Source organism: Osmerus eperlanus, chromosome 1 (genome assembly GCF_963692335.1).
Source record: "Osmerus eperlanus chromosome 1, fOsmEpe2.1, whole genome shotgun sequence".
Lineage (NCBI taxonomy): Eukaryota > Metazoa > Chordata > Actinopteri > Osmeriformes > Osmeridae > Osmerus > Osmerus eperlanus.
The window spans coordinates 17,872,949-17,896,066 of record NC_085018.1 but is presented as its reverse complement, the minus strand read 5'-3'; the positions used below and the strand labels follow the sequence as shown (position 1 = coordinate 17,896,066).

At 43.6% G+C, this 23,118-nt stretch overlaps 3 protein-coding genes across 5 annotated transcripts in view; 2 read left to right on the top strand and 1 right to left on the bottom strand.

The window, feature by feature from the left end:
• LOC134023541 (zinc finger protein 385A-like) overlaps positions 1 to 11,284 on the top strand; it is a 23,725-nt gene extending 12,441 nt beyond the window's left edge. Inside the window, exons 3-9 of one of the 2 annotated variants that reach the window (XM_062465725.1) lie at positions 62 to 121; positions 1,634 to 1,744; positions 7,161 to 7,329; positions 8,089 to 8,409; positions 8,791 to 8,978; positions 9,088 to 9,174; positions 9,377 to 11,284. In XM_062465725.1, the coding sequence (XP_062321709.1) occupies positions 62 to 121; positions 1,634 to 1,744; positions 7,161 to 7,329; positions 8,089 to 8,409; positions 8,791 to 8,978; positions 9,088 to 9,174; positions 9,377 to 9,625 (1,185 nt within the window). In that variant the 3' untranslated portion in view covers positions 9,626 to 11,284. The remainder of the gene's footprint in view (positions 1 to 61; positions 122 to 1,633; positions 1,745 to 7,160; positions 7,330 to 8,088; positions 8,410 to 8,790; positions 8,979 to 9,087; positions 9,175 to 9,376) is intronic. The other variant, XM_062465733.1, reaches the window with a different exon arrangement.
• Positions 11,285 to 11,429: 145 nt separating this feature from the next.
• gpr84 (G protein-coupled receptor 84) lies at positions 11,430 to 14,139 on the top strand. Its single transcript, XM_062465697.1, has 2 exons — positions 11,430 to 11,843; positions 12,274 to 14,139. Exon 2 carries the CDS (start codon positions 12,301 to 12,303, stop codon positions 13,546 to 13,548), a length of 1,248 nt encoding a protein of 415 aa, XP_062321681.1. The 5' UTR covers positions 11,430 to 11,843; positions 12,274 to 12,300; the 3' UTR covers positions 13,549 to 14,139.
• On the bottom strand, positions 11,688 to 23,106 carry stat2 (signal transducer and activator of transcription 2). Of its 2 annotated transcripts, XM_062465672.1 has the most exons (24): positions 22,867 to 23,105; positions 22,518 to 22,649; positions 22,226 to 22,370; positions 21,864 to 21,959; positions 21,561 to 21,653; positions 21,309 to 21,387; positions 20,865 to 20,932; positions 20,552 to 20,703; positions 20,187 to 20,345; positions 19,959 to 20,048; positions 19,788 to 19,847; positions 19,677 to 19,697; positions 19,419 to 19,512; positions 19,270 to 19,317; positions 19,040 to 19,123; positions 18,065 to 18,163; positions 17,840 to 17,975; positions 17,646 to 17,698; positions 17,437 to 17,531; positions 17,063 to 17,202; positions 15,814 to 16,002; positions 15,631 to 15,685; positions 15,318 to 15,388; positions 11,688 to 14,724 (listed from the first exon to the last, which is right to left on the bottom strand). In XM_062465672.1, exons 2-24 carry the CDS (start codon positions 22,646 to 22,648, stop codon positions 14,603 to 14,605), a joined length of 2,280 nt encoding a protein of 759 aa, XP_062321656.1. In that variant the 5' UTR covers position 22,649; positions 22,867 to 23,105; the 3' UTR covers positions 11,688 to 14,602. The 2 variants fall into 2 exon arrangements, with proteins under 2 accessions (XP_062321656.1, XP_062321665.1); XM_062465681.1 differs by lacking the exon at positions 15,318 to 15,388 and having other exon boundaries at positions 14,603 to 14,724; positions 22,867 to 23,106.
• Positions 23,107 to 23,118: the final 12 nt, after the last annotated feature.

Sequence of the window (23,118 nt, the reverse complement as noted above, 5' to 3'; positions counted from 1 at the left end):
ATACCATACTAACATCACAACTGTCTTATTGGATGACTCCCTTCCTCTCCCTGACTCTTAGTGGATCAACCAGAAGGCAAGCATCTCCATGCCTCATGTGGGATACAACACAGTATATACGGTTAGTGGGATAAAGAGTTTATTTGTAGGAAGATTGGACGGAAGGAAAGAAGGGATGAAAGAAAGAGTGAGGTCATGGTTAGGGAGAGGATCTGGAGACGAGTGGAGTAGACAAGTAAAGAAGTTGAGGGAGAGGACACAACCCCCGAGAGCAGCTGAACAAGGAGTGAGGGAGAGGGAAAGAAACTGAAACATAGAAAGAAAGAAACTGGGAGAGCATGATCCACACGACTAATCAAACAACAAAAGTTTAACAATCTGAGATAAGTATTGTAGGTGAGTGCCATGATTTCTTTGGAAATGAACTTTTACACCCACCTACTGTGCATATACTCACGCAGAAATACACACACACATGCACACACATACACACACAAACAGGTTTGTTTTACCATCCTAGTGAGAACCAGCAATTCACTTCCAATCAAAATGGTATCATCCCTAACCCCTGCCCCCTAACCCGTTCCCAAAACCTTGACCTTAACCCCCATTTACTTTAACCTTAACCCTAAAACCCCTTAAACCCCCTTAAAATAGCACTTGATGTTTTGAGGCCAAAGAAAATGTCCCCACTTCTGGTCCTCAGAAGGGTAGTTAAACAAGACCACATACACACACACACAAAATGTCAAAACTTTGACATTTGACATGGAAAACTACAAAGAAACGTTCCCATGGTGGTGAAGGAACCTTTGTCTTGTCATGAGTCATGAAACAGTGAGGGGAGAGGAGACAAGCTCAGAAAGAACTGAGGAGGAGATAGGCCCGAGGAGCTCAAATCCAAGTTAAAGATGAGAGTATAAAAATAAAAACATCAAACCAAATGGTTTCCAGCTGCCTTCTGTGTAATTAGAACTTGTGTCTGGTGTGTGGGGAAGGAGAGTGAAAACAGTCTTACAGTCTATTGTGAGGTATCTAGTCTGAGCTGATGATGAGAGGCATGGGTAAAACCTCAGCATCTGTGTGCTGCTGGCCTGAGACAGGGCGTGGGTGTGGAGCCCGACACACTGGTCAGAACGGGTGCCATTTTGGTCAGGGGACGACATCTTTTAGCAGTGCTGCAGATGAATGAATGTTCACAGGACTACTACTTGTATCTCTGTGTGAAGCTTGTAGCCCAAATGCAGTCTTTGTTTATATGGATGTGTAGAGTCTGTAATGTCCTGAACTAATACGTTTGAACAGCACCCATGGCACACACAGCACTGCCAGCTTGCGGCAAAAAACACACACTCTATTGTCTTTATCAATCAGTGTTCTATCTCTCTCTATATGTTTCTCTCTACTTCTCTCTTTCAGTCTCTGATCAGTTATTGCAGTGACGTAACTTTTATATCACCATGGCCTTTCTCAGATGTTGCCCAGAACAGCCTACTGATCCTCCATCCTCCCCTCCCCTTCCCTCCCCTTTCCCTTTACCCTTATCCTATATCTGTTATTCCTTATCCCTCATCCCCTCTCTCCTCTCCTTTCCTTTCCTCTCCTCTCCTTTTTTGTATTTCCTTTTTTTCAGATGGACCCGGTTCAAAAGGCTGTGATGAGCCATACCTTTGGCCCGCCTTTGATCAAGACCAAGCGGCCAATCATCTCCTGCAACGTCTGCCAAATACGCTTCAACTCAGAGGTACTGACACAACTCTCACATCATCTTATCCAACCCACATTCAGCTCAGGACCAGCTGTAGCAGTGCAGGGTTGTACCTCAGGAGGCCTCCAAGTCCTACTGGCTACAGGTCAGGTCATTGATCTGACTGAGTAGAGAGAGTACACACCTGGACTTCAAATATTGTATCAGCCATGAGATCCAGCAGACTCTGTGGTGTGTAATGTCTGGGGACTATGCTTGTGAGCTTTGAGTACATCAGATCCTGACCCAAATGAGAGTAAATGTTGGTGATTGACTGCACTGCTGGAGCAGGTGACAACTGTGTGTGCGGTTTCTCAACTCCACTTTTAGCACTAGGATTGAGAGGGGGGGGGGCAGAAGAGGTGGAGAGGAAAGGGCCAAAGGGGGGGCAGAAGAGAGGTGGGCAGGAGAGGAGAGAAGGGGGCAGGAGCAAGGCAGGCAGGAGAGAGGAGGAGAGAGTGGTGCAGGAGAAAGGAGGTAGGGGCATGTGATCTGGTGTGTGGGGGAGAGAGAGACCCTGTGCTAAGCTTACATCATTCCTGAGCTTGACACCATTTTGTTGACATTTCCCAGAAAGGAATTGAGAATGTGCGACTCTGTACTGGTCCGGTGGGGGGGGGGGGGGGGGGGGCAGAGTGAGTGACAGGTTTGGGGGCAGGGAGGCTGGGAGGCTGGTGGTGTGCATGTCTGTGGTGTTGGTATTGAAGTTGGGGCTCACTGTAAGGGTGTTAATGGTGTTTGTAGAGGGACTAGTGATAGAAGTCTGTGGGTTAAGAGGGAGGATAAGTAGTATGCAAGAGCACTGGAACTAGAGCTCATCTAATCTAGTAATTGGAAAGAACTGAGCACTGATCCGGCACATTTTGAGCATTACAGTCTGGATAGAGGGCACAGTCCCAGAAGAGAGGAATGGAGATTGCAACTAGAGACTGAAGTGATTAAGTTAGGGGGGTCCAAGTGTCCCCATAAAAGAAGCAGTGGTGTTTACTGATGCCTTTACAGTTGAAAAACTAATAAATCATCATACAATAATACACGCAAAACTATGCTCATTGGCTGCACACACAGAAACACACATATACTGTACTGTTTACATATGCACACATGTTCCCTTGAGCTATGGATCCACACCAATGCTTTGCCTCTGTATGTAAACAACCTTAGGAAACATACAGTCATGAACACAGACAGTGGCCCTTTCGCGACGTGACATTTCATCCAAATAAAGATGCTGTAGCACCGATCGTACAGTATGTATATTCAGTTCTACAACTGCTGTAATTAGTAATGTTGCTTTTAGGACAACATATTTTAAAAGTGAGGTGTAAGAAGTGCATGAATCATCAATCAATAATACATACTTTTTTTAAATTGTGACACAGACTTGGTTCACTTTATACTAAGCACTTCATACAAACAGTGTGACTGTATTAAATTCAGCATGCTAGAGGAACACATGCATGATGGCCTACAACCCTTTATGCTATTTATACTGGCTGGATAAAGGCTGGGCAGGGTGGTCACGGTGTGCTGGTAACAGTAGAGCATGTACAGAATGTCTAGTTAAATGCATTCTCTTCCAGACTGCTGTGTGTGTGCATGTCAGAAAGTGCATGTCGGAAAGTCAGATGGCTGAGTAGTTAGGGAATCGGGCTAGTAATCGGAAGGTTGCCAGTTCGATTCCCGGCCGTGCCAAATGACGTTGTGTCCTTGGGCAAGGCACTTCACCCTACTTGCCTCGGGGGGAATGTCCCTGTACTTACTGTAAGTTGCTCTGGATAAGAGCGTCTGCTAAATGACTAAATGTAAATGTGTGTGTGAGTGGGTTAAAGTGTGTACACAGATGTCTTTGAAAAAAGACGGGTGGATGTTGACATATGGAAGACTTTGTCAAGGCCCAGAAACTCAAAACGTTTTAGATTTGGGATTTTCCAACAACCCCTGGCCCCTACACAGATGTGTATCAATAAGATGTTACATTCCTATGCTGGGCCAGACCTATATTCAGTGGCAGGTTTACTTCAACCAAAACAAGGGGTGGAATAATAGAAACTCATAGACCAAGTTATAATACTGTAAGAGCGCAAATGTTACTGGAACAACTCTTCACAGAAGGCTCTAGGTGTTGAGTATCTTGTAATGGTGTTCAACACTAAAAACAGCTAACGCACTGACGATGCTTGTGGGAAGCTATAGTGACATCCAGGGTAACTTTCGAACAGTAGCGGTGTGAGTGACGGGTATATCCTTCAATGTAAGTGTCTTTGGACAGTGGAACCCCAGCGTTTATGGACAATGCTGTCATGTCTAAGCCAAACACAAGTTTGACACACAAGCTTGCCTAAAAATATTGACGCATGCCAATGAATAAATCACAAAATAGTTTTGCTCCAAATGCAATAGGGGTAATGATGGGCGGTTTGCAGGCCCAGCAACAGGGAAGGGCCTGAGCCTCTAGGACAGCTGTGCCCCTTGACGGCTCTCCTTCCCACCCCTTCTAACCCCACTCCTGCAGACCTTCATGTTCTCACATGGTCTACACAGGAATGTTTGGTGTCAGAGTTACATGTCAACCGCACATACGCTGTGTGTATGTTTGTGTGTGTTTATGTATGAGTGTGTGTTGTCTGTTGTGAGCTAGTTGTGCCAGTTCCAGGGCCACCTGTTTGGTCTCCCTCCTGTCTCCATCTTCATCAGTCAGTGTGCGTGATCATTCTGATCTGCATCTGCTACATCATAGATATACAACCAGTAGCCTGAGAGCAGATTTCCTGTGTGTGTGTGTTCATTCTACCGAACAAAAACAATAATAAACGCACCAAATGTACCCATTTTTGTGGCTCAAAACAGTCTCCGCTATGGATGACTGTGGTCAAACTCAGTGGTCAAACACAGTGTTGCAAAATCCAAAGCGATTCACTTGACCAATCACTCCCTGCCACCAGATAGCACTGTAGTATCCACATGGCGCAATTATCAAATTGCAATTCATCCCAGCGGGCCACAGAGGACAGATTAGGCAGCCAATGTTCAGCCCTGCTCTGCTGCAAGACTGACGTCACACCCTGCTGCATGAGCCATCGTCACCACTGCAGTACCACAATGCTGGACATCTTCCCTCTCCTTCTCGCGCCCTCCTTTTTACTGTTGCTCTCACTAAAGTATATCTTATGCTCTACCTTTTACTTAATTTGTTCTTTTTCTCTCTCTCTCTTTCTCACCTCTCTGACTGTATGTCCCTCTCAACACCCCTCTATTTTCCCCTCTGTACTACCTTTCTCCCTCTCTTGCCCGTGGGCAGTACAGTAGATTGGGCTGCTGGACCAGTTTTCTCTGGTTTCTGTGCCTTTGTCGCTTTATAGATAAAACATCAAAGCACATCACGCTCAGAGAGAAAAGGATTTCAGGGACGTTCGCTTGTTCTCATTTTCTCACTCTTTTAAATCTCTTCCGTTTTCCCTCGTTCATCTTAATCCCTTTCCCCACAGCTTCTCTTCATACTATTTCTCAGTCCATCTCCAAATATAATTTTAACTTCATCTCTCCTTATTTAATTTCAGTGACCCCAATATCTATCTCTCTCTTTTTACTCTGTCCTGATAGATCTGTCTTTTTTTACTCTCTCTTTCTCTCTCTCTCTTGAAATCTGTCTCTCTGCCTTTTCTCTCTCGCCCTCCTTCTTCTTCTTCTATCCAGTCATTTTTCCTGGACTGTTGATACTCTTTTAACTTGTAATTGATAGTTGACCTTCATTGATCCCCACAGACCCATCTGGGAAGGGCAGGAGGAGACAGGAAGTAACAAGCTGAGCAGAGGAGAATCAAAGAGAGGGAAAGACAAAGAGGAGAGAAAGAGACTGGATCAACAAACAAGGAGTATGATAAAGAAAAAGAGACAGAAAGAGAGATAGAAAAAAGATGCAAATGGAGAGACAAGGGGAGAGATTATAGGAGGATGTACTGTAGAAGCTGGCAGCAGTATGGTAGAGCCCATATTGTAGCTGTCATTGACTGGAGTCGTCTCAGCCCCCTTCTCCTTAATGTCTAATCTGAGGACCAGGGGAACAGCGGTCTAAGATCCAGGCAGAGCTTGGGTTACAGCAGCAGGGCTATATCTGCTTTTCTGTCATCGCCAATCAGAACTAGGGCTATATGTAGCTCTGTCATCGACAATTATTGCCTGGGGCTTAGAGAGGCATCTCTAAAATGTCCCAGTGGCCCCTTCGCCTCGTTGATGCACACCACCCACCCACCACTAGCCTTCTAGCCTGTCCTTCAGTCTTGTTTAGAAGCTGTCTCTTCTCTCTTCCTTCTTCACCAGCAGTGGGAGTCAGCTGTCACTGGGGTCCTACACTGAGGGGCCTGTTGAAGATAATCTCACCACTCTATATTTTCACTCATCCTAATCCAGTAATTCCTACTCATCCTGTAAAGCAACACCAGAATACTCTGGAATGAACTCCTTCACAACATTGACAGAGGTTAAATCTTACAGATTCAGGACTATACTTATATAAATGTGTCCTTAAATGTGTTATCACGACACATGATAATGGGGAAATGTCAAATCATGTCAAAATCAAAGACAAAACGTACATTTTGTTTAATGTTTGTTTTATTTGCATGTTAATGTTCGTGAATTACATTGACTATAAACAATGTGTTTCTGGGTTTGACTAAGAAAGCCCTGATCTCTAATGACTGTGACAGCCAGAAAACAGAGGCCTGAGTGCTAAATTAATCAGATGATGAATGTATAATTAATAATGTGAACTCAGAGTGTTCCAGCTCTGGAGACAGGCAGCTGGGGAGAGCATGACCAGAGCGGAGAGGGAGAAGGGATAGAGCAAAGATATGGCAGCGATAGATCAGGATTAGACTGCAGTTTGCGCTTGACCAGTAAAATGCCACAGCAGGACCAAGTGGGGTCAGAGAGTGGGTTAAGAGTAGGGTTAACATGGGGAATGGAAGGGCTAGAGCAGGGGTAGAATGAGGCCAGCCTTGGACTCAAGTGTCAGCTTAAAGCCCTCTACTGAGAGACAGCCCCTCAGCACTGCAGGTAAAGTTGACCACTCTGACCCCACTGGCTCTGTGACTGACATATGCCTTACCACACAGGAAAGAGGGACTTAGAATATACTGTAGCAAGCAGGCATGGTGTGAGGGTATAAGGTATGCCTGTCAGCAGGGGCCTCTGGCCTCCGTACTAAGCCTGTAACTGGGGTGAGGGAGTCTCATGTTTGTAGATATTAGATTAGTGTGTTACATCGTTGAAGTTTCCATGTATTAAGCTGGGGAAAACATGATATATGAGCATGTTCTAAAGTGTATGAGATGAACTGCAATATGCTGTGAATACACTGTGGATTATGAAGTAACGTAACTCTCTCCTCCCTTTTGCGGTGTTCCTTTAGAGCCAGGCAGAGGCCCACTATAAGGGTAATCGCCATGCCCGAAGAGTGAAGGGCATTGAGACTTCCAAAACTCGTCCCCAGGAAGGGGACAAGCAGCCCCCTCCCCCCACTGCCTCTCCCCCCAGACCGTCACCCTCCAGCCCAGAGCCTGACCCTAGCAGCAAGCAGGGTAAGGCTCACCTGTGCATATGTATGTATCCCACACTCGTGAACACACATTCTGCCATGAAATCCGCTGACACCCATTTCACACGTGTGTGTGTACAGCTGTAGTGTCAGAGGTCAAAAGGGGTCAAAAGGGGACAGACAGGAGTGTTAGTCGATGTCTGCCTGGAGACGCCTCTGTCAGCACTGATGAGGATCAGCTTCCTGCTGGAGGCCCCAGTCATCAGGACTGGCCTCTCTGGAGAGGGGAGGGGAGACAGGGAGGAGTGGAAGAGGGAGCTGGGGGGAGAAGAAGAAGCTGAGACATAACAGCTCCACCTGACCCACCACAGACAGGACAGGACATGACACAGATACATATTACATAGATAATGTATTACATACATATTTAGGACATGCCTGGTGAAAAACTAAAATAGACAAAAAAACATTTCTTCAGAAAAGAAATCCTCACCTGTACGGCACATTGTTTGCTACATATCTGCAGATGTTCTACATATGTTCATTCTGAATTTCCCTTCTGGGATGAATAACGTTTTATCAGGACTAATCTAACGTCTAAACGGAGCTCTCTAGATGGATGAGCCTGAGGAACTCAGCTCTGAGCCCACACACCGGGGGAGCAGCACTGCTACACAGCCATCATTAGAATCAGCAGGGTCACAGTCATTGTTGTCAGTTTATTGTGCTCAATGCAATCCACTTGTAGTAATGCTAGAAAAGTAAATAATATGTTCCTTTTACCTCTCCACTGTGATCGCAGATGATGTCCTGTCCCGCCCCAATTCAGACGGGTCGCCCATGACTCCAAGCCCGCTCCCCACCTCCCAGGCCCAAGCCACCCCTGCAGAGACACCCATCAGATCCCCCCTGCTGCAGGGTAGTACCCCGATGTCCTGCACCCCATCTCCAGGTGCCAGTGCCCTCTCTATGGACCCAGCTGGGACAGGCAGCCTGGACACACCCTCTCCAGCCCCCAGCCCCTCAGTGGAGTCTGAAGAGGACAAAGCCAAGAAGCTGCTCTACTGCTCCCTGTGTAAAGTAGCAGTCAACTCCCTGTCTCAGTTGGAGGCACACAACAAAGGTAAAAATGGCCTCTGGCCATGGATGCAGGAGTAGAATTTCAGAATGTCAAAATAGTGATGTTTATTTAGGTTGTGTCTGAATCAAATACGCATGAACACATGATGAGAAAAGTTGAAAGACAATGAAAAGTGCTTTGATATTGCTGCGCATGAGATGCTGCTCTCTAGTGGCAGATAAACGTAACTATGCCTCATGGTCATTTGTATGTGTGTTTACTGCTCACACTGTTTTACATCCTTTTGGTATACGGTCAAATATTGTTAAACATATATAAACACTACACTATACAGAACCGCATATAAACAGTATGAACACTGCAAATTTGCATTGATCAAATGTGCCGACAATATGTATTAATCTGTCTCTTTGGGGGTCCCAGGAACCAAACACAAAACCATCCTGGAGGCCAGGAGTGGGCTGGGTCCCATCAAGGCGTATCCCCGACTAGGTCTCAAACTCAGCCCAGAGCAGGGAGGGGGTCTCCCCACAGACCCCAACACTCAGGAACGTACCTTCCACTGTGAGATCTGCAACGTGAGGGTCAACTCTGAGCTCCAGCTCAAGCAGGTGAGCAGCTACAGCTTGTCTTGTGTAGAATATGATGGCCACAGCATGTGGACACGAAGCAGATGAAATGAAGGCCAGTGTGAATCTAAACATCCATCTGTCCCCTAAGCATATCTCCAGTCGACGGCATCGGGATGGAGTGGCAGGAAAGCCCAATCCTCTCCTCAGTCGGCACAAGAAGCGTACAGACTTTGTGGTACAAACTCACCTCTTTGTGATTCATATAGCTCCACCATCATAGTTTTCTGTTTGCACTGTTCATCATTACAGATGAGGATAATAAGGCTCTAGTATAATGTACCAAAAGACAGCACAAGTCTAACCTTTATACTTTGTCTTCTATTACTCTCGCTCTCTCTCGCTCTCTCTCACTCTCTCATTCCCTTCTCCTTCATTAGTCTTCCTTAGCTTTTTCAAAGGACCTTCCAAAAACTCTGGGTGCAGGACTGTTGCCTAACCCTCTGGCTGTTGCCGCAGCAATGGCAGCTGTGGCCTCCTCCAATCAGCTGGCTTTGCGTGCCCCCGTTCCTGCCCCTCATCATCACCCCCATCACCACCTCCTACAGGGAACACACCTGAGCCTGCTAAGGCCCGCCCCCGGGCCCATGCGCACCACCCACGGGCCAATCCTCTTCACCCCTTACTGACGGTAGAGGGACCGGGACCAGTCAGGAAGAAGCACACTGTGAAGTAAACAGGGAAACACATTGATAATCAAAACATTTACTGCAAACAAAAATAATTTATGGGGTAAAAGACCCCTTCCTCTTTCTCAATTCTGGATCATCCTTTCACCATTTAACACTTTGGAAACATTGTTTGACACAAAATCCTGGATTTTCTGCTGCTGAAGAGGAAGGAGATTGCGTTAATGGTGGACTTTCTGTGATCCTCTTCCCATCTGGGGTGGACTCAGACCATGTGTGTACTGTAGCAACCACATTGATCAGATGTCGAACTAAAGCATTGTACCATGGCTGAGACAGCAAATGCTCCTATGATGTAATTCCTGTTCATGTCTTAAGTCATGGTAGAGGGCTCAGACAAAAACCAGCATTCAATCCACCGTAACAAACACATACAGTAGTTGGGATTGTAAAAGTAGCTCAGTTAGTTGAACTTTCGTACCACATGGCAAAGTTAAATCCCATTAGAGCTTAACCCTATGTGCGTGGCAAAATCCAATATTTACACTGTTGTTGCAGGTCCTAGATTAGCTGTATGTTCTACAGATTCAGGCACAAGGTACTCTGTGCTTTTTGTTCCCAGGTCCTTAGTATCTGTAGTACTGTGGATGATAGATGTTAGTCTATATTCCCCTCTATGAAGGAAAAGAGGGACAAACATTTTTATTTAAGGAGCAAAAATAGTCTCAAAACTGCTACTGAAGGTGAATGCACTAAGGTCTGATGTCATTGGCTGAGGTGTCCCTGTGTTGAGGAGTCTCTTGGTTTCTTTCAGCATTCCTCAAGTATCATGCTATCTAGCTAGTATGAATAGCTACTGATTATATGCTTTGTGTAATTTTGATGTTCACGAGACAGACAAAGCACACAGAAGTACAACAAGGCTTCAACTGAAAAATGTACTTGAGATCTTCCTAAATATTGATGGTCAACCTTTTTTCTTTCAGTTTTTCTCATCTCTGAGGCACCATACCAAACAACTTTTCAAGTTTCACTGTACAATCCAAACCAGAGGGATTCTTTCGTCTTAAAATATTATTTGTACACTGTGAAATATTATATGGTTTTGAGTGGGTGACTTAAAGGCAGCAGTTGTTGAGTTGAATTAACAAATATACATTTTTACTAAATGACCTCATGAGCCTGTGGATGTCGGGGTCAAGGTTCAAATTGTGAGCTCTTGGGGATCCCCAAGGTGGTTGTTGGGGTGGTGGATAACACAAATTGCACAGGGTTTCCCATACCTAATGGGTGGTCCAGGACCTCCCTACCAGCTCAGTTTGAAACTGTGCTGGCAACGAAAAACTCTATGAGAGGGGAAGTTGCATAGATGTGTATAGAAGAATAATGCAGGGGTTATGATAGCGAGAATGACCAGATATCTGAAGCTGTCTTTCTGTCATGAAAGTCATATGCAATATTATGATGATCGTATATAACTGGTTCTGTTGACTTCGCCTGAGCTCTGGATGAAACCTGCTATCATTAAACTGTTATGTCGTGTATAAAAAGGGTATTGTGGGGGATTTTAGCAATACTCATAGAACTCTTGCTATCTAATCCTTGCAATAAAGAGATCAATTATATGTCTATAAATGTATTAAATGTTATTTAGAAGAACTGTGTTGAATCATTATTGTAAATATAGATTGTTATAGCAATGTGAGAAAAGGCAAGAATCTCTGGAGCATTCTTACTGTAGAGTAAATAAACAGAAAATAAAATATTATTTAATTTTCTATTTTTTTTAATGACTAATCTGATGTAATGGGGTGAGGACATTTTGGCAAATCTGACTCTCATTTTCTTGCGTCAGAGCAATTCCTGTTGTTAAAGTCGTTCCATTGGCATGCAACATTTGAGCAATGCATAAAACCCCACTCCTTTTGCGCAACACAAAGAAGAGTGGGGAAGCCCTTATCAGGTCAGCATAAAAGGAACCAGCAGATACATATTATACTGTACATAAGGAAGTGCATACAGAACAAACAAGTTCAGATCAAAGAACATTCAGTTCAACGTATACAAGGCAAGTGGGTCTTTATTGCCAATAAAGACAGAACTCAACAAGACCTCATACAATCAAGACACAACACAGCCCAAGACTCTCCAGCCTGAAGCGATAGGAAGCTGCAACTTACTAGGAACTTCATCAAATGAGATATACATCCACAATCAGGTACACATTTACTATTCTGGATTCTCTGTTTAGAGACAGGTTTTTACTATGCTATATATTTGTATGGTTGTGACCCAAAGGTTTAGTACTGTACACTGCGGTTTACAACTGTTGTATTGATAGTTCTTGTTTTGTTTTAAAATAAATCTTTATTGGACAGTGACTGTATGAAGGGAGAGTGTTATAGCAGCCTGTTAAGAGTAGGCCTACTGCAATATGTGCCACTTGTGGGCCTGCCCTATAGGATATGACTTGTCCTGTAGACAAAGGACTTCTAATTTTCAGTTCGCGAACAGTGAGGTGCCAATTTTAGACGTTCCCTGTTTTGGTCATAAGCGTTAAGTGAAAAGGGGAACAAATCCTTAACTGAGTGCATATGTGTGCTTCCTTTTTAAGACTACTGATGATGACTTGCTCTGTTCTTTTGTAGCTGGATGTCCGGACCTTCAAGCAGAAGATGCTAAACATTACAAATGACTCCTTCTCCTGTTATGATCCCTCAGTGGAGGGCTACCGCTACTTTGGCGTGCTGTGGGGGTCCTTTGTGTCAGTTGTCGGCACAGTGGGCAACATACTGACTATACTGGTCTTCGCCACAGACTCACGACTAAGGACTCGCTTTAATGTGTTGATCGTCAACCTGGCAGTGGCTGACATCCTGTACTGCACCGTGCTACAGCCTGTCTCCATCGACTCCTACCTGCACCTCCACTGGAGGGGCGGCCCTTTGTGGTGCAGGATCTTTGGCCTCCTCCTCTTCCTCTCCAACTCCGTCTCCATCCTCACTCTGTGTCTGATAGCAGTGAGCCGCTACCTGCTGGTTGCTAGAAGGCCCGTGTTTGAACGTGTGTTCTCTAGACGAGGCCTTGCCCTCCTTCTTCCCTCCACCTGGGCCCTGGGTTTGGCCAGCTTTGGCCCACTCTGGTCCGTCTATGTGTTCGTCCCACAGGTGTGCACCTGCAGTTTTCACCGCACCAGAGGGCGTCCTTACTCCACCATACTGCTCTTCTTCTACTTCTTCATCGGCCTGGGCTGTGTAGGCTTCTTCTACCTGCTCATCTACCGGCGAGTCCGGGTGGCAGCTAAAGCACTGGTCAAGTACAGGTTCAGCCGACGCTCATCCAGGAAGAAGCCTCCCCTCACAGAGGCACAGGGGACAGAAGGGGACAGCAGTGTAGGGAGTGGGGTGGCCACACATAGCTGTGAGATCAGCAGCCAGGGGGAACTAGCCCATAACATGAGTGGAGACAGAGAAGAGGAGCATACTGGGATATCCTCCTCCTCTCACACAACTACCCAGGGCTCTGCTTGTGCATCACATTCAGCTGACCCTACAGGGGGAGAGGAGCCCCCCCCTGCCCTCACCCCTGCACCACCCCCACCCATCATGGCTACACCAACTCCCTCTGCTGTCCTGCCCTCCTCCTCTTCAGAAGAGGATGGAGAGTTCAAACGTGTGACCCGGATGTGTTTCACTGTGTTTCTGTGTTTTGTTTTCTGTTTTGTCCCTTTTCTGCTCCTGAACATCGCAGACAAGCAGGACCGAGCCCCCCAGGCCCTCCACATGTTCTGTGCCAACCTGACCTGGCTGAACAGTTGCATCAACCCCATTCTCTACGCTGCCATGAACCGTCAGTTTGGCCAGGCCTACAAAGCTCTGCTTAACAGGGCTGCCAGCCCTCTCAGAAGTCTCTGGACACACTAACTACATCCTGGGGACCCTGTTCCAGCTAATCAAATGCAGCTCCCCACCAGAAGTTAGTCAAATTAACCTCATCTTCCCAGCTCTAAAACAAATTAATTTGTTGTTACATATCCTTATCCCAATTACATCAGGCAGTCACATGTATTATAAATAATGTGTTGTGCAGTGATATGCTTGAAGGCTGCATTAAATCTGAACTTAGTGTGCCACCACTTAAGGAGTGGTACAGAGTCATAAAGACATGAAGGAAGCTGTCACCCCCACACACTTTTCTGATATTAATGTCTGATATTATGTCTGTTTCATGACTTGTACTATCTATGAATAATATTAAACATTTTATTGTTAATACATCAAATCTCATAATCTTCAATATCAAGGCTCCAAATCAGCTAATGTGTGAAGTCCACATTGATGACTCAACAGAGAGTATTATTACCATATTTCCTGCACATGGGATAATCTGTTTTACACAATAATGGTATAATTTCCTCACAGAGGAACTTTTGAATCTGTTACGGTTACAATGCGCAAGTTTAGAGATGCTTTGAATGAATAAGATAGCAGTAGCAAACAACATAAAAGACAGTACTTGGGGAAAAAAGTGTCCCTAAGGCTTTCATCAGCCACTAGTGCAAAGAAACAAAGAAGTGCCACATTGACTTTTATCTGCAATCTTGGGGGGTTCTGATGAGAGGAGCCATGTTCCTGTGTGTCACTGGACCACCATGTGTTCCATTTCAGATGCCTCGAAGAATCAAATATTCTCATTAAGACTATGGTATTGTCTTGTTTATAGTTTATAGTCTAACTACCAGGCTGAAGAGGAGTAGCATACAGTGTGTTCTCTAGATCAAATGTACAGTTTAACGTAGTTTTTTTTCACCTGAATGCTCAGATATAATTTGTTTTCTGGGGACAACAAATTATGAATAAGTATAAATAATGTTAAGTAGTTGGGTTAAACATGGTCAGTTGTCAGGGCTGTGGTCTATAGGGTTTGGGTGCAAAGTGAAACCAGGCAGTGCTAAATCCAGAAACATCTGCAAATTGGTCAGGTAGTAAGAAACAAAGTTGGGTCAACGAAGATCTCGTTGAATTCCAAATCCACATTTTCCTCCATCAGTGTGGAATTACATTCAATCCAGGAGCATAAGAGGGGGTCCAAAGCGGGGACTGAGGAACAAAAGAAGATTAGAAATCTTTATTATCTATGTTTTCTAATAGATTTATAATTTTTTCTCAAAAAAAAAAAACTTAAAGATGCATGTTACCAGCATGCGAACAATTGAGTTGAATCTGCATAGGTGGTGAAAATGAACAGCTGTGATTAACCAAAGCCAAGTCTGCTACAACACATAGCAAGACATCTCACAGTCATGCATGAGGCACAAAAGAAAAGAGTAAGTTAGGGTTAGGGCTAACCCTAACCTTAATGATAACAAAACTGATCAGTTGATTACTTATTTTGGCTATTTACTAAGTTAGTTGCCCTCAGTATCCTTAGTGACAGTGTTTTGGCCACAAATAGGGTTATCATCATAAAGCAGTGCTTTGGTTAGTAATAATCACCAAGTTTCATGTAAAAAATACAACTCTGACAGACTTGACAATACAGTAGATATGACTGGCATGAAGATCCAGACCACTAACTACACAATGTAAAAAAGAGATAAACCAGAAAGCCCAAACAGATTAAATTGGCAAGCACTGGTTTGATTGGGTTTAAGACTGTGAGGTCCAGCACGGCGAGGCGAGCCATGACTCACCGGACACTGGTTCAAAGCCTTCACCATTTGCCATGTCTGAACTGGCCGGCGACATAGGGCCCAGTGTATTCCTACAATGACCAATGATGAACAGCCATTACAAACTGACTGATGACAGAGCAAAACGAGTAGAACACATCTATTTCCTTGGAGACAATGTATTCCGATTTGAAGCAAACTATTAGAACCTGTTATGGCAATGTCAAAAGTAAGACTGGGGGTGGAAGAATTATTACAGTTGAAATTCCATAGATCTTTCAGTGACTCTAATGCTGAAGTTGAACAAATAAACAGAAAAAAAAACTATACTCACTCCCTTGAGACGAAAACCAGTCTGGTTTTGATGTACTTTATATATGGACTGTCAGCTGAAAGATGAATAGTTTTAAGATTAATTTGGGTTATATTCATCACTTATCTTTGTTTATCAGTTTTATTACAAAACAACCTCAATATCTAACCCTTACAGTACCACCATGTATCCCAAAATCCTCACCTCCACTCTTCACTGTGTAATATTTCTCAAATGCCTTGTCTTTGGGGGTGTTTGGGTAGAGGTAGAGTAAAGGACTTTCTGGAACATTCTCAGGTATCTGGATCTGGAAGTTCCTGATGATCTCATGGAAGGGAATCTGGTTGAGGTCAACCTTGGTGAAGGGCTGCACTGAGTGGACAGTTGGCTCCCCTGATAAGAAAGAAGGATCCCAAGAGAATATGAGGAGGAAGTGACAAAACAAAATAAGTCAATATAGTGGAAATTGTGATAAGGACAGTGGTAAAAGTGGTTAGTTGCTGAAAAAAATGCATACATCTGGTGCACTTTGAGATAAAAACTGATCAGCATTTGTTTAATTATCGACAATCACCTCATGTAGGCATACCCATTCGGGATCAACTTCAAAAGTAATACAAGTATTGAAAATTTGATAAAAAATTATTGTAGTAGAACACACATTTTATTTTGAGCTTTAGGTTCAAGGACATAACTGAACATGGATCAAGGTCAACAAGGTGAACGGGATTTGACACCTCAAGTTTCTACGGTGGTATTAACCTTTGGTATTTTTCTGTCATCACTAACAGGTAAATAACGTTTCAACCAAAGCCATCTGAATTGAACATTTATTCTTGACCAATATAGGCTAGTGGGATAAATTGTGAAAACATGAAAAGCAGGGAAATTTAACCTGCACTTGTGCATCATGTATTTACAGAAATAAAGTTGTACACTGTCAAAAGATTTGTGATTTGGAGCAAAGCTGAGTGGATTATTTGGATCATTCAACAGATTTCAATTATGTTATCAGCATCATGAGTATGTAGGCTATAGCTTTCATGTTTTTATTATGTTTATTCCTTCGGCTAGAGCTGACATGCTGAGCTAAAGGACTTGTAGATCTATCTGATATTAGCACATTTGCTGACCTTTTGGGCTTGATTTGCTGCTGCGCTGTCATTGTGACAGCTGACTAGATTGCAGACTAATTCATCTTTTCTAAATGCTTACAGGACGGATACCATATATTTAGCTAATAACAAAGTGTAATTGTAAATGTAACATTGTGCTCTTAACAAGATGATCCTTTGCATAAAAAAATGAATAAAAAAATATCTGTACAGGCTTACTTTCACCAGTGGATAAGGACCACCTTTTTAGTTAAACATACAATGTTTTATTACAACTATACAAGAATACAATACAATATATATTTACTGACCATTGATATAATATTGTACATGCTCACCAGTAGGGGAGTAGTCCACCCAGGAGAATGTGATGCCTCCATCTTTGATGCTCTCACTGAAGCGCAGGAGGAATGTGCCTCTCTGTTTTTTCTTCAGCAGGGACTTCTCTTTGCCTTTACTCACAAAACCCATAATGGAGCTGCACAGGACACATCAACAAAGATGTATCTTTCTTGTAAGTCTTTTGGATATAAGTATCTATTCAATCAATACATCATTTTCTTAACTGTGACATTAAATATTGGTCTCAGGTTCAAGTAAAAACGGTCAAATGTATACTTCTATGCGTGTGTATTGGGGAGTCCAAATATTAGCCCACTGTACTCTTCCTAAGGATTGCAGACAGTAAAAAGTAGAAAGTTAACAAATGTACCCGTCTTTCCAAATGTTCTCCAGGTGGTTCTTCACCATTCCCAGGATCCCATCAAACCACACCCAGAATGTGAAGCTTGTGTCAGGAACATTCTCCTGCAACAAAGGAAGTTAGCATTAAAAACTGACTGGATTGTTCATAAGGCATTAAAGTTTGTACGTGAGAGTGTAAGAGTTTGTACGTGTATTGTACAGAAGCTAAATTCTCACCTTGCTAAACTTGGCCCATGAGATTTTGCATGCTTCATAACTTTCCTGTTTTCCTAATGTAACAAAAAATATTAAACAACAATAATTCAACAACTTACTGACATTTACTATGTAAATATACTTAGCAAAACACTTCCACATAGTGATGACAGCATTATTGTGCTAGGTAATATTGTTGAGGGCGGTGTATGTACCAAAAAGTTTTTGGGCAAGCATGTCCAGCTGAGAAGAGTTTAGGCCTCGCTTGGTAGCAGATAGGAACTGCCAGCTCAACATTTCGCCAAACTTAGACCAAGGGGCAACAGGACAACTTGCAAAAAACAGGACGTTCTAAAATCAAGAAGACATAATACAATTACCATCTTGGTTTCTGACAGAGTTTGAGGACATCTCATTCTGACCTACAGATGATGTCTCACCTTTACGCTTTCACTCAACATATTGAACCAGAGGACAGAGGCCCAGGCGCTCTGCTGCTGGCTGGAGTTGGAGATGATGACCACAGGGAGAGACCAGGTCTATGGGAGGCAACAAGACAACAGACACTGGTTTAATTTAGCTTGTGTTTAAAATATATGGTGTAACGTAAACCCTTCCTCAAATGGATGATTATTTTAAAACTAGTGCTGTCAAACAATACAAATGTTTAATCGCATTAATGTCATAGTTAACTCGCGATTAATCGCACATTTTTATCTATTCTAAATGTCCCTTGATTTATTTTTGTCCCATTCTTTTTTCTAATTTCAAAGCTCTTATCAACATGGAAAAGTGGATCGGATTGCTTAGTGCAAATGTTTTTCTTTTAAATTGAAAACAACATTGCAATCGCCTGGCTTTGACGAGGGGGCGGAGAATTCGCATCAGCTGTGTGCTTGGCCATCAAGTGGTATTTCAGACTGGCCGTGCTGCGATGATAGCTCAGTTCACAACGACAAAACACACCGATCACTTTGGTCTTGTCAATGGAACCATTTGGCAACTTTTTAAAAGTAAACTTTCCATTCATAATCTTATTGGCATCCATTTCGGTGTCTTGCGCTCGCCATCCACTCAAAATGTAACATTAGCCTACTACCAGAGAATGTCCTTAAACAGGCTCTGCTACTACTCTTTAGCCGGCTCGCAAGCCCAAACAAGTGTGCGGTGTGCCTGTTGTTTTGTTTCCGGTCTAGCTAGATCCGGTGGGGTGTTGTCGTTTTTCTAACGTCAGTAGTGGTTGCAACAGCATGTGAAAAAAAATACAAAGTTTGCTAGGCCAAAAAGAACGTTAATCTTGCGTTAACGCCGTTAATAACGCGTTTAACTGACAGCACTATTAAAAACATTTACTGTAATTTCTCTAACACAACTGTAGGCCAGATGACAGAGCAGGTAATGAGAATATGACCCACCTCCAGAGACACTGAGAAGTCGGCCAGGTCAAACACAGTGTCAAAGTAGATCATATGCATCTCCTCTGTAACACTGAGAGACAACTGGGAAATAAGAGGAAAAGAGACTATAAAGACATACACACACACAAGCCTAAACACACACATCTCTATACATGGCAAATAATATGAAAACTATGTGTTTTTGGTTTCTGAGTTTTGACAACTAAGATTAAGTAATTGAAACTCACATCAGTAATACCCTTGCCTCCTCCTCCTGACTTCTGCTCCTTAAGAGTCTGCATACACACAAACACAGTTCAAACAACTTCTGGGCAAGCATAACTAACTGCAAACTTCTATGGTCACCGTTTAGTTTGCCTGTTTGTATGTCACATACCAGATGTCTGAAGTCTGCCACCATGCCCCCATTCATGCTTTCAGCCATGTTCAAGGCTTTACTGCAGGTCCCCAGAACATTAAATCGTCTGTAGCTGCAGGGACAACACATAGAAGCAGAATGTGACCATTTTTGCATTTACTACAAAAAAAGGCTTTTTGTACAGGCACTTCCTTATTATGACATTCACAGTTTGCTCTGTGACCACACACATTAGCCTCTCACACCATTCTTATGATTGTGTAAACAACTACTTACCCTTTAACCTGAGGGGCCTCCCTAATCGGAGAAAAGGGGATATACACAGTTCAGTATGATGACCACTGGAGGGAAACATAAATCAATTCAACAGTAAAGATTCAAACATACTTGTCCATGGACACTGTCACCTTCATGGCATGGTTCATCTCAGGAAACTTGACTAGAATTCTGCAAAATATAGTTTATTATAAAGTACACCAGGTATTAACTCATAAGATACATATAGTGCACCTAAGGTAGGGTCCATAGCTGTAAAGCAACTTAAACTGAGGTACTGACCTGGTCTTGACAGAGAACTGGACATTAGTGCGCAGAACCAAGGGGCCTTTACCCTGCGGCATTGACGGCTGAGTCTCCACCACAAAGGAACTTAAAAATACACAGTGCAATCCATCTATACAATATACTACATACACACCACACTAAGGTTTGTATGTACAGTATGTAGTGGTAGTGCGTGTTTAGTATGTATGTATGTGTGAGCATGTCTATGTGTGAAGTTAATACCTTTTGATGAGAGATGTGAGCAGGTCATCCACCCTAGTCTGCAACAAAGGTTTCTGAGCAATCAAAGGGTCGTTCTGGTAAGTCATCTTCCCCATCAACTCATCCAGCTTCTTGAGGAACTTTCGCACTTGGAATAGACAGGTCGTCTCTGCCGTGAACCTACACAGGTTAGAAGTCGAATACAGTAAGTCACAGTGAGGTCACAGAACACAGCTGTCAGTAGGTGAGGAGTTTCCATGGATGTTGAAAATGTACAATTCCAGAACATGGTGTTCTACTAATAGCATACCCACTTCCTCAGTCCCCATTACAACACTAGATGTGTGTTTGTGTGTGTGTAGGCCGTCTGTCTGGGATGTGTGTACCATTTTTCCAGCTGCTCTAGGCTGGTGTCGTCTGGGGCTCCTATGCAGGCCCTCTGCTGCCTTAACTGCCACCCCTGCAGCTCATCATTCACCAGGACATCCAGAAGATCCTTAGCAACATCCAACAGCTCCCCCAGGCCTGCCAACATGCTCTGAGGGAGGGAAGAAAGAAGGCAGACATGTAGGAGGAGGGACAATAGGATACAGGACAGAGAGAAGAGGGTCAGGTTGACATTATACATGTATCTCAATAGAATTTCAATGACGTAGCATGGGACGGAAACATATAGATGGAATATGAGTCCTCTTCTACCTTTCTTGAGAAATCCAGCCTGTTAAGAAGATTCTGAAGCATCTTCTTATCCGCCTCAGCTGTGCTAGCTGCATGCAAACACACATTCGGTCTTTATTACCCATCCCGAGACTGACACACCTACAACTGGAGCCCAAAACACCAGGCCACTTTGAGGGTCAAACACATTTGGGATGAATTCTAGAGCCATCTGCTGCCAGGTCTACAACACCCAACATCAGTGCCCAACATCCATAATGCTCTTGTGGCTGAATGGGCACAAATCCCCCCAGACACCCTCCAGAATCCAGCTGACAGCGCTCCCAGAAGAGTGACAGCTGTTATAGCTGCAAAGGGGCCAACTCAATATTAATACCCATGGTTTTGGAATGGGGATGTCCAACAAGCTCATATAGGTGTCAGGTGTCCACGTATTTTTCACCATCGATGTGTGTGGGAGCTCACCTTCCATTGCGTGAGTCTTGAATTTGAAATCAAATTCATCTTGCTGCTCTTCCAGACATTTCACTGTGTGGTCCAGGCACTGTATTTTAAGAAATTGAAAAATAAATATAATTAAATCGCTTATAAAGGATTGTAAATGTTTGGATAAACACCACTACAGGAAATGGAATGCTAAAGTAACAGCTTATATGTTTTATTGTTGTATTCAAAAGTATCAAGATAAACACTGGTTTTACTGTGAAGGCAACTCACCTCTACTTTATTTCTGAGTATGTCCACCTTACGCTGCACGTTCCTTTGGCTGTCAATCTCCATAGGGTTCTGGTGGACCTGGATCAGGCTGACCTGTGAAGAAGAGGATGATGATGAAGAGGAAGGTGGTGAGGAGAGAACATAGATGTGATGTTGACATTTATAATAACTATTTTTCTGTTGTTAGAATGTTGCCATTTCCAAGAAGGCTTAACAAAACATACCCGGGAAGAAGGGGAAGGTAGTCATGTTTTAATGCTATGAACAACCTGTTGATTCATGGCAGGCGAGTATGTATCTAACCTGCTCTGCCAGCTCAGCATTATCCAGAATCTCTTTCTCCTTGGCCAGGAACCAGAGGATGACATTGGCCAGATTGCATGGCTGTTCCTGATATCGCTGTGGACGAGAAGTGGACCAGGTGACATAAGCAATAATGTATATTTTATATTTTTTCTGTTTTAGTTTTGTTCCATCTAAACCAATGACAACTGCTTCTCCAGCTGCTCTGAATAACACGATTATACAACTCTCTTCTCTACAGACATTGGTTCTTAAAAGGGAATTAGCAATACTTTTATGAGCCGAGAGCAGTTCTGCCATGCCTACTGCTCTTCAAGACTTCCAAGGTGCACCTGGGCTTGGGGTGGAGCTGGCAGACAGACCTGGAAGTGGTGTTTATGGCGTCTGATGTTATGCTGCTGTAGGAAGTCGTCTTCCTGGACAAAGCGACTGTGCTGAATATCCAGTTCTTCCAGCAGTACCTGGAACAACACCATGGCTCTGTCATAATCTTGTGATGCAGTCTCCCTATGAGAAAGAAATACAAAGTTAACATTCTGTAAAATAATGAACTTCAATAGCCATTAGCGTCGTTAGCATGATTAGCCATTACAGCAGTTGTGTGCAGAAAAGAAAATGTGCATGCGAGTCTGAAGGCATAAAATGCTGCCTCACCAATCTTGCGTCTCTATCCAGGAAGCCAGGTAATGTCGTAGGTCCATGGGAAGGTTGTCTCCATCATACAGGTCATCTACTTGCTTACGGTAGACAGAGTCCAGCTTATTGAGCCTCGCCCACAGTGCCATTCTGGTCCGACGAGAGAGAGAAACGGAGAGATCTCGCTTTACAAATAAGAGTATTCATCCAATGTCGCCAATAGCAAGGGAGGCTCTTAAAATCAATCGAGAGACAATTGAGATACTGTCATTTCCCAGCCAGGTCTACGTTAGGGGGTAACACTTCTTGCATTCAATTTAGCGTTCAATGTAGGCTATAGCCGAAATTATCTCAAACGTCCACTCACCAGCTGTTGTTATTTTAATGTTTTTATAGTATCTTGCTCGTCAACGGTTTTAATGTTAATTCCCGACAATATACGGGACGTTCAATAATATTTTATAATGCAGCTGTCGACAAAACAAATTTGAGGCCGACTTCCGAAGAAAGTCCGTTTCACGCGAATGTTGTGTTCCCCCTCCGAATGTAACAGCGCTCTATCTACGTTCCATTGGCTAATACAGTATTCCCTCCTCTCTGACATTGAACGTTTTATACG

Bases quoted from the DNA above. Each gene is read 5' to 3' on its own strand.
- gpr84 (XM_062465697.1), top strand. From the start codon at position 12,301: ATGCTAAACATTACAAATGACTCCTTCTCCTGTTATGATCCCTCAGTG.
- stat2 (XM_062465672.1), bottom strand. From the start codon at position 22,648: ATGGCACTGTGGGCGAGGCTCAATAAGCTGGACTCTGTCTACCGTAAG. The intron at 16,003-17,062 runs GTGAGCATGTAC...CTTTCTTATCAG, and splicing joins GGTGGACTACTCCCCTACTG to GGGAGCCAACTGTCCACTCA. The intron at 15,686-15,813 runs GTGAGGATTTTG...TTCATCTTTCAG, and splicing joins TTACACAGTGAAGAGTGGAG to CTGACAGTCCATATATAAAG.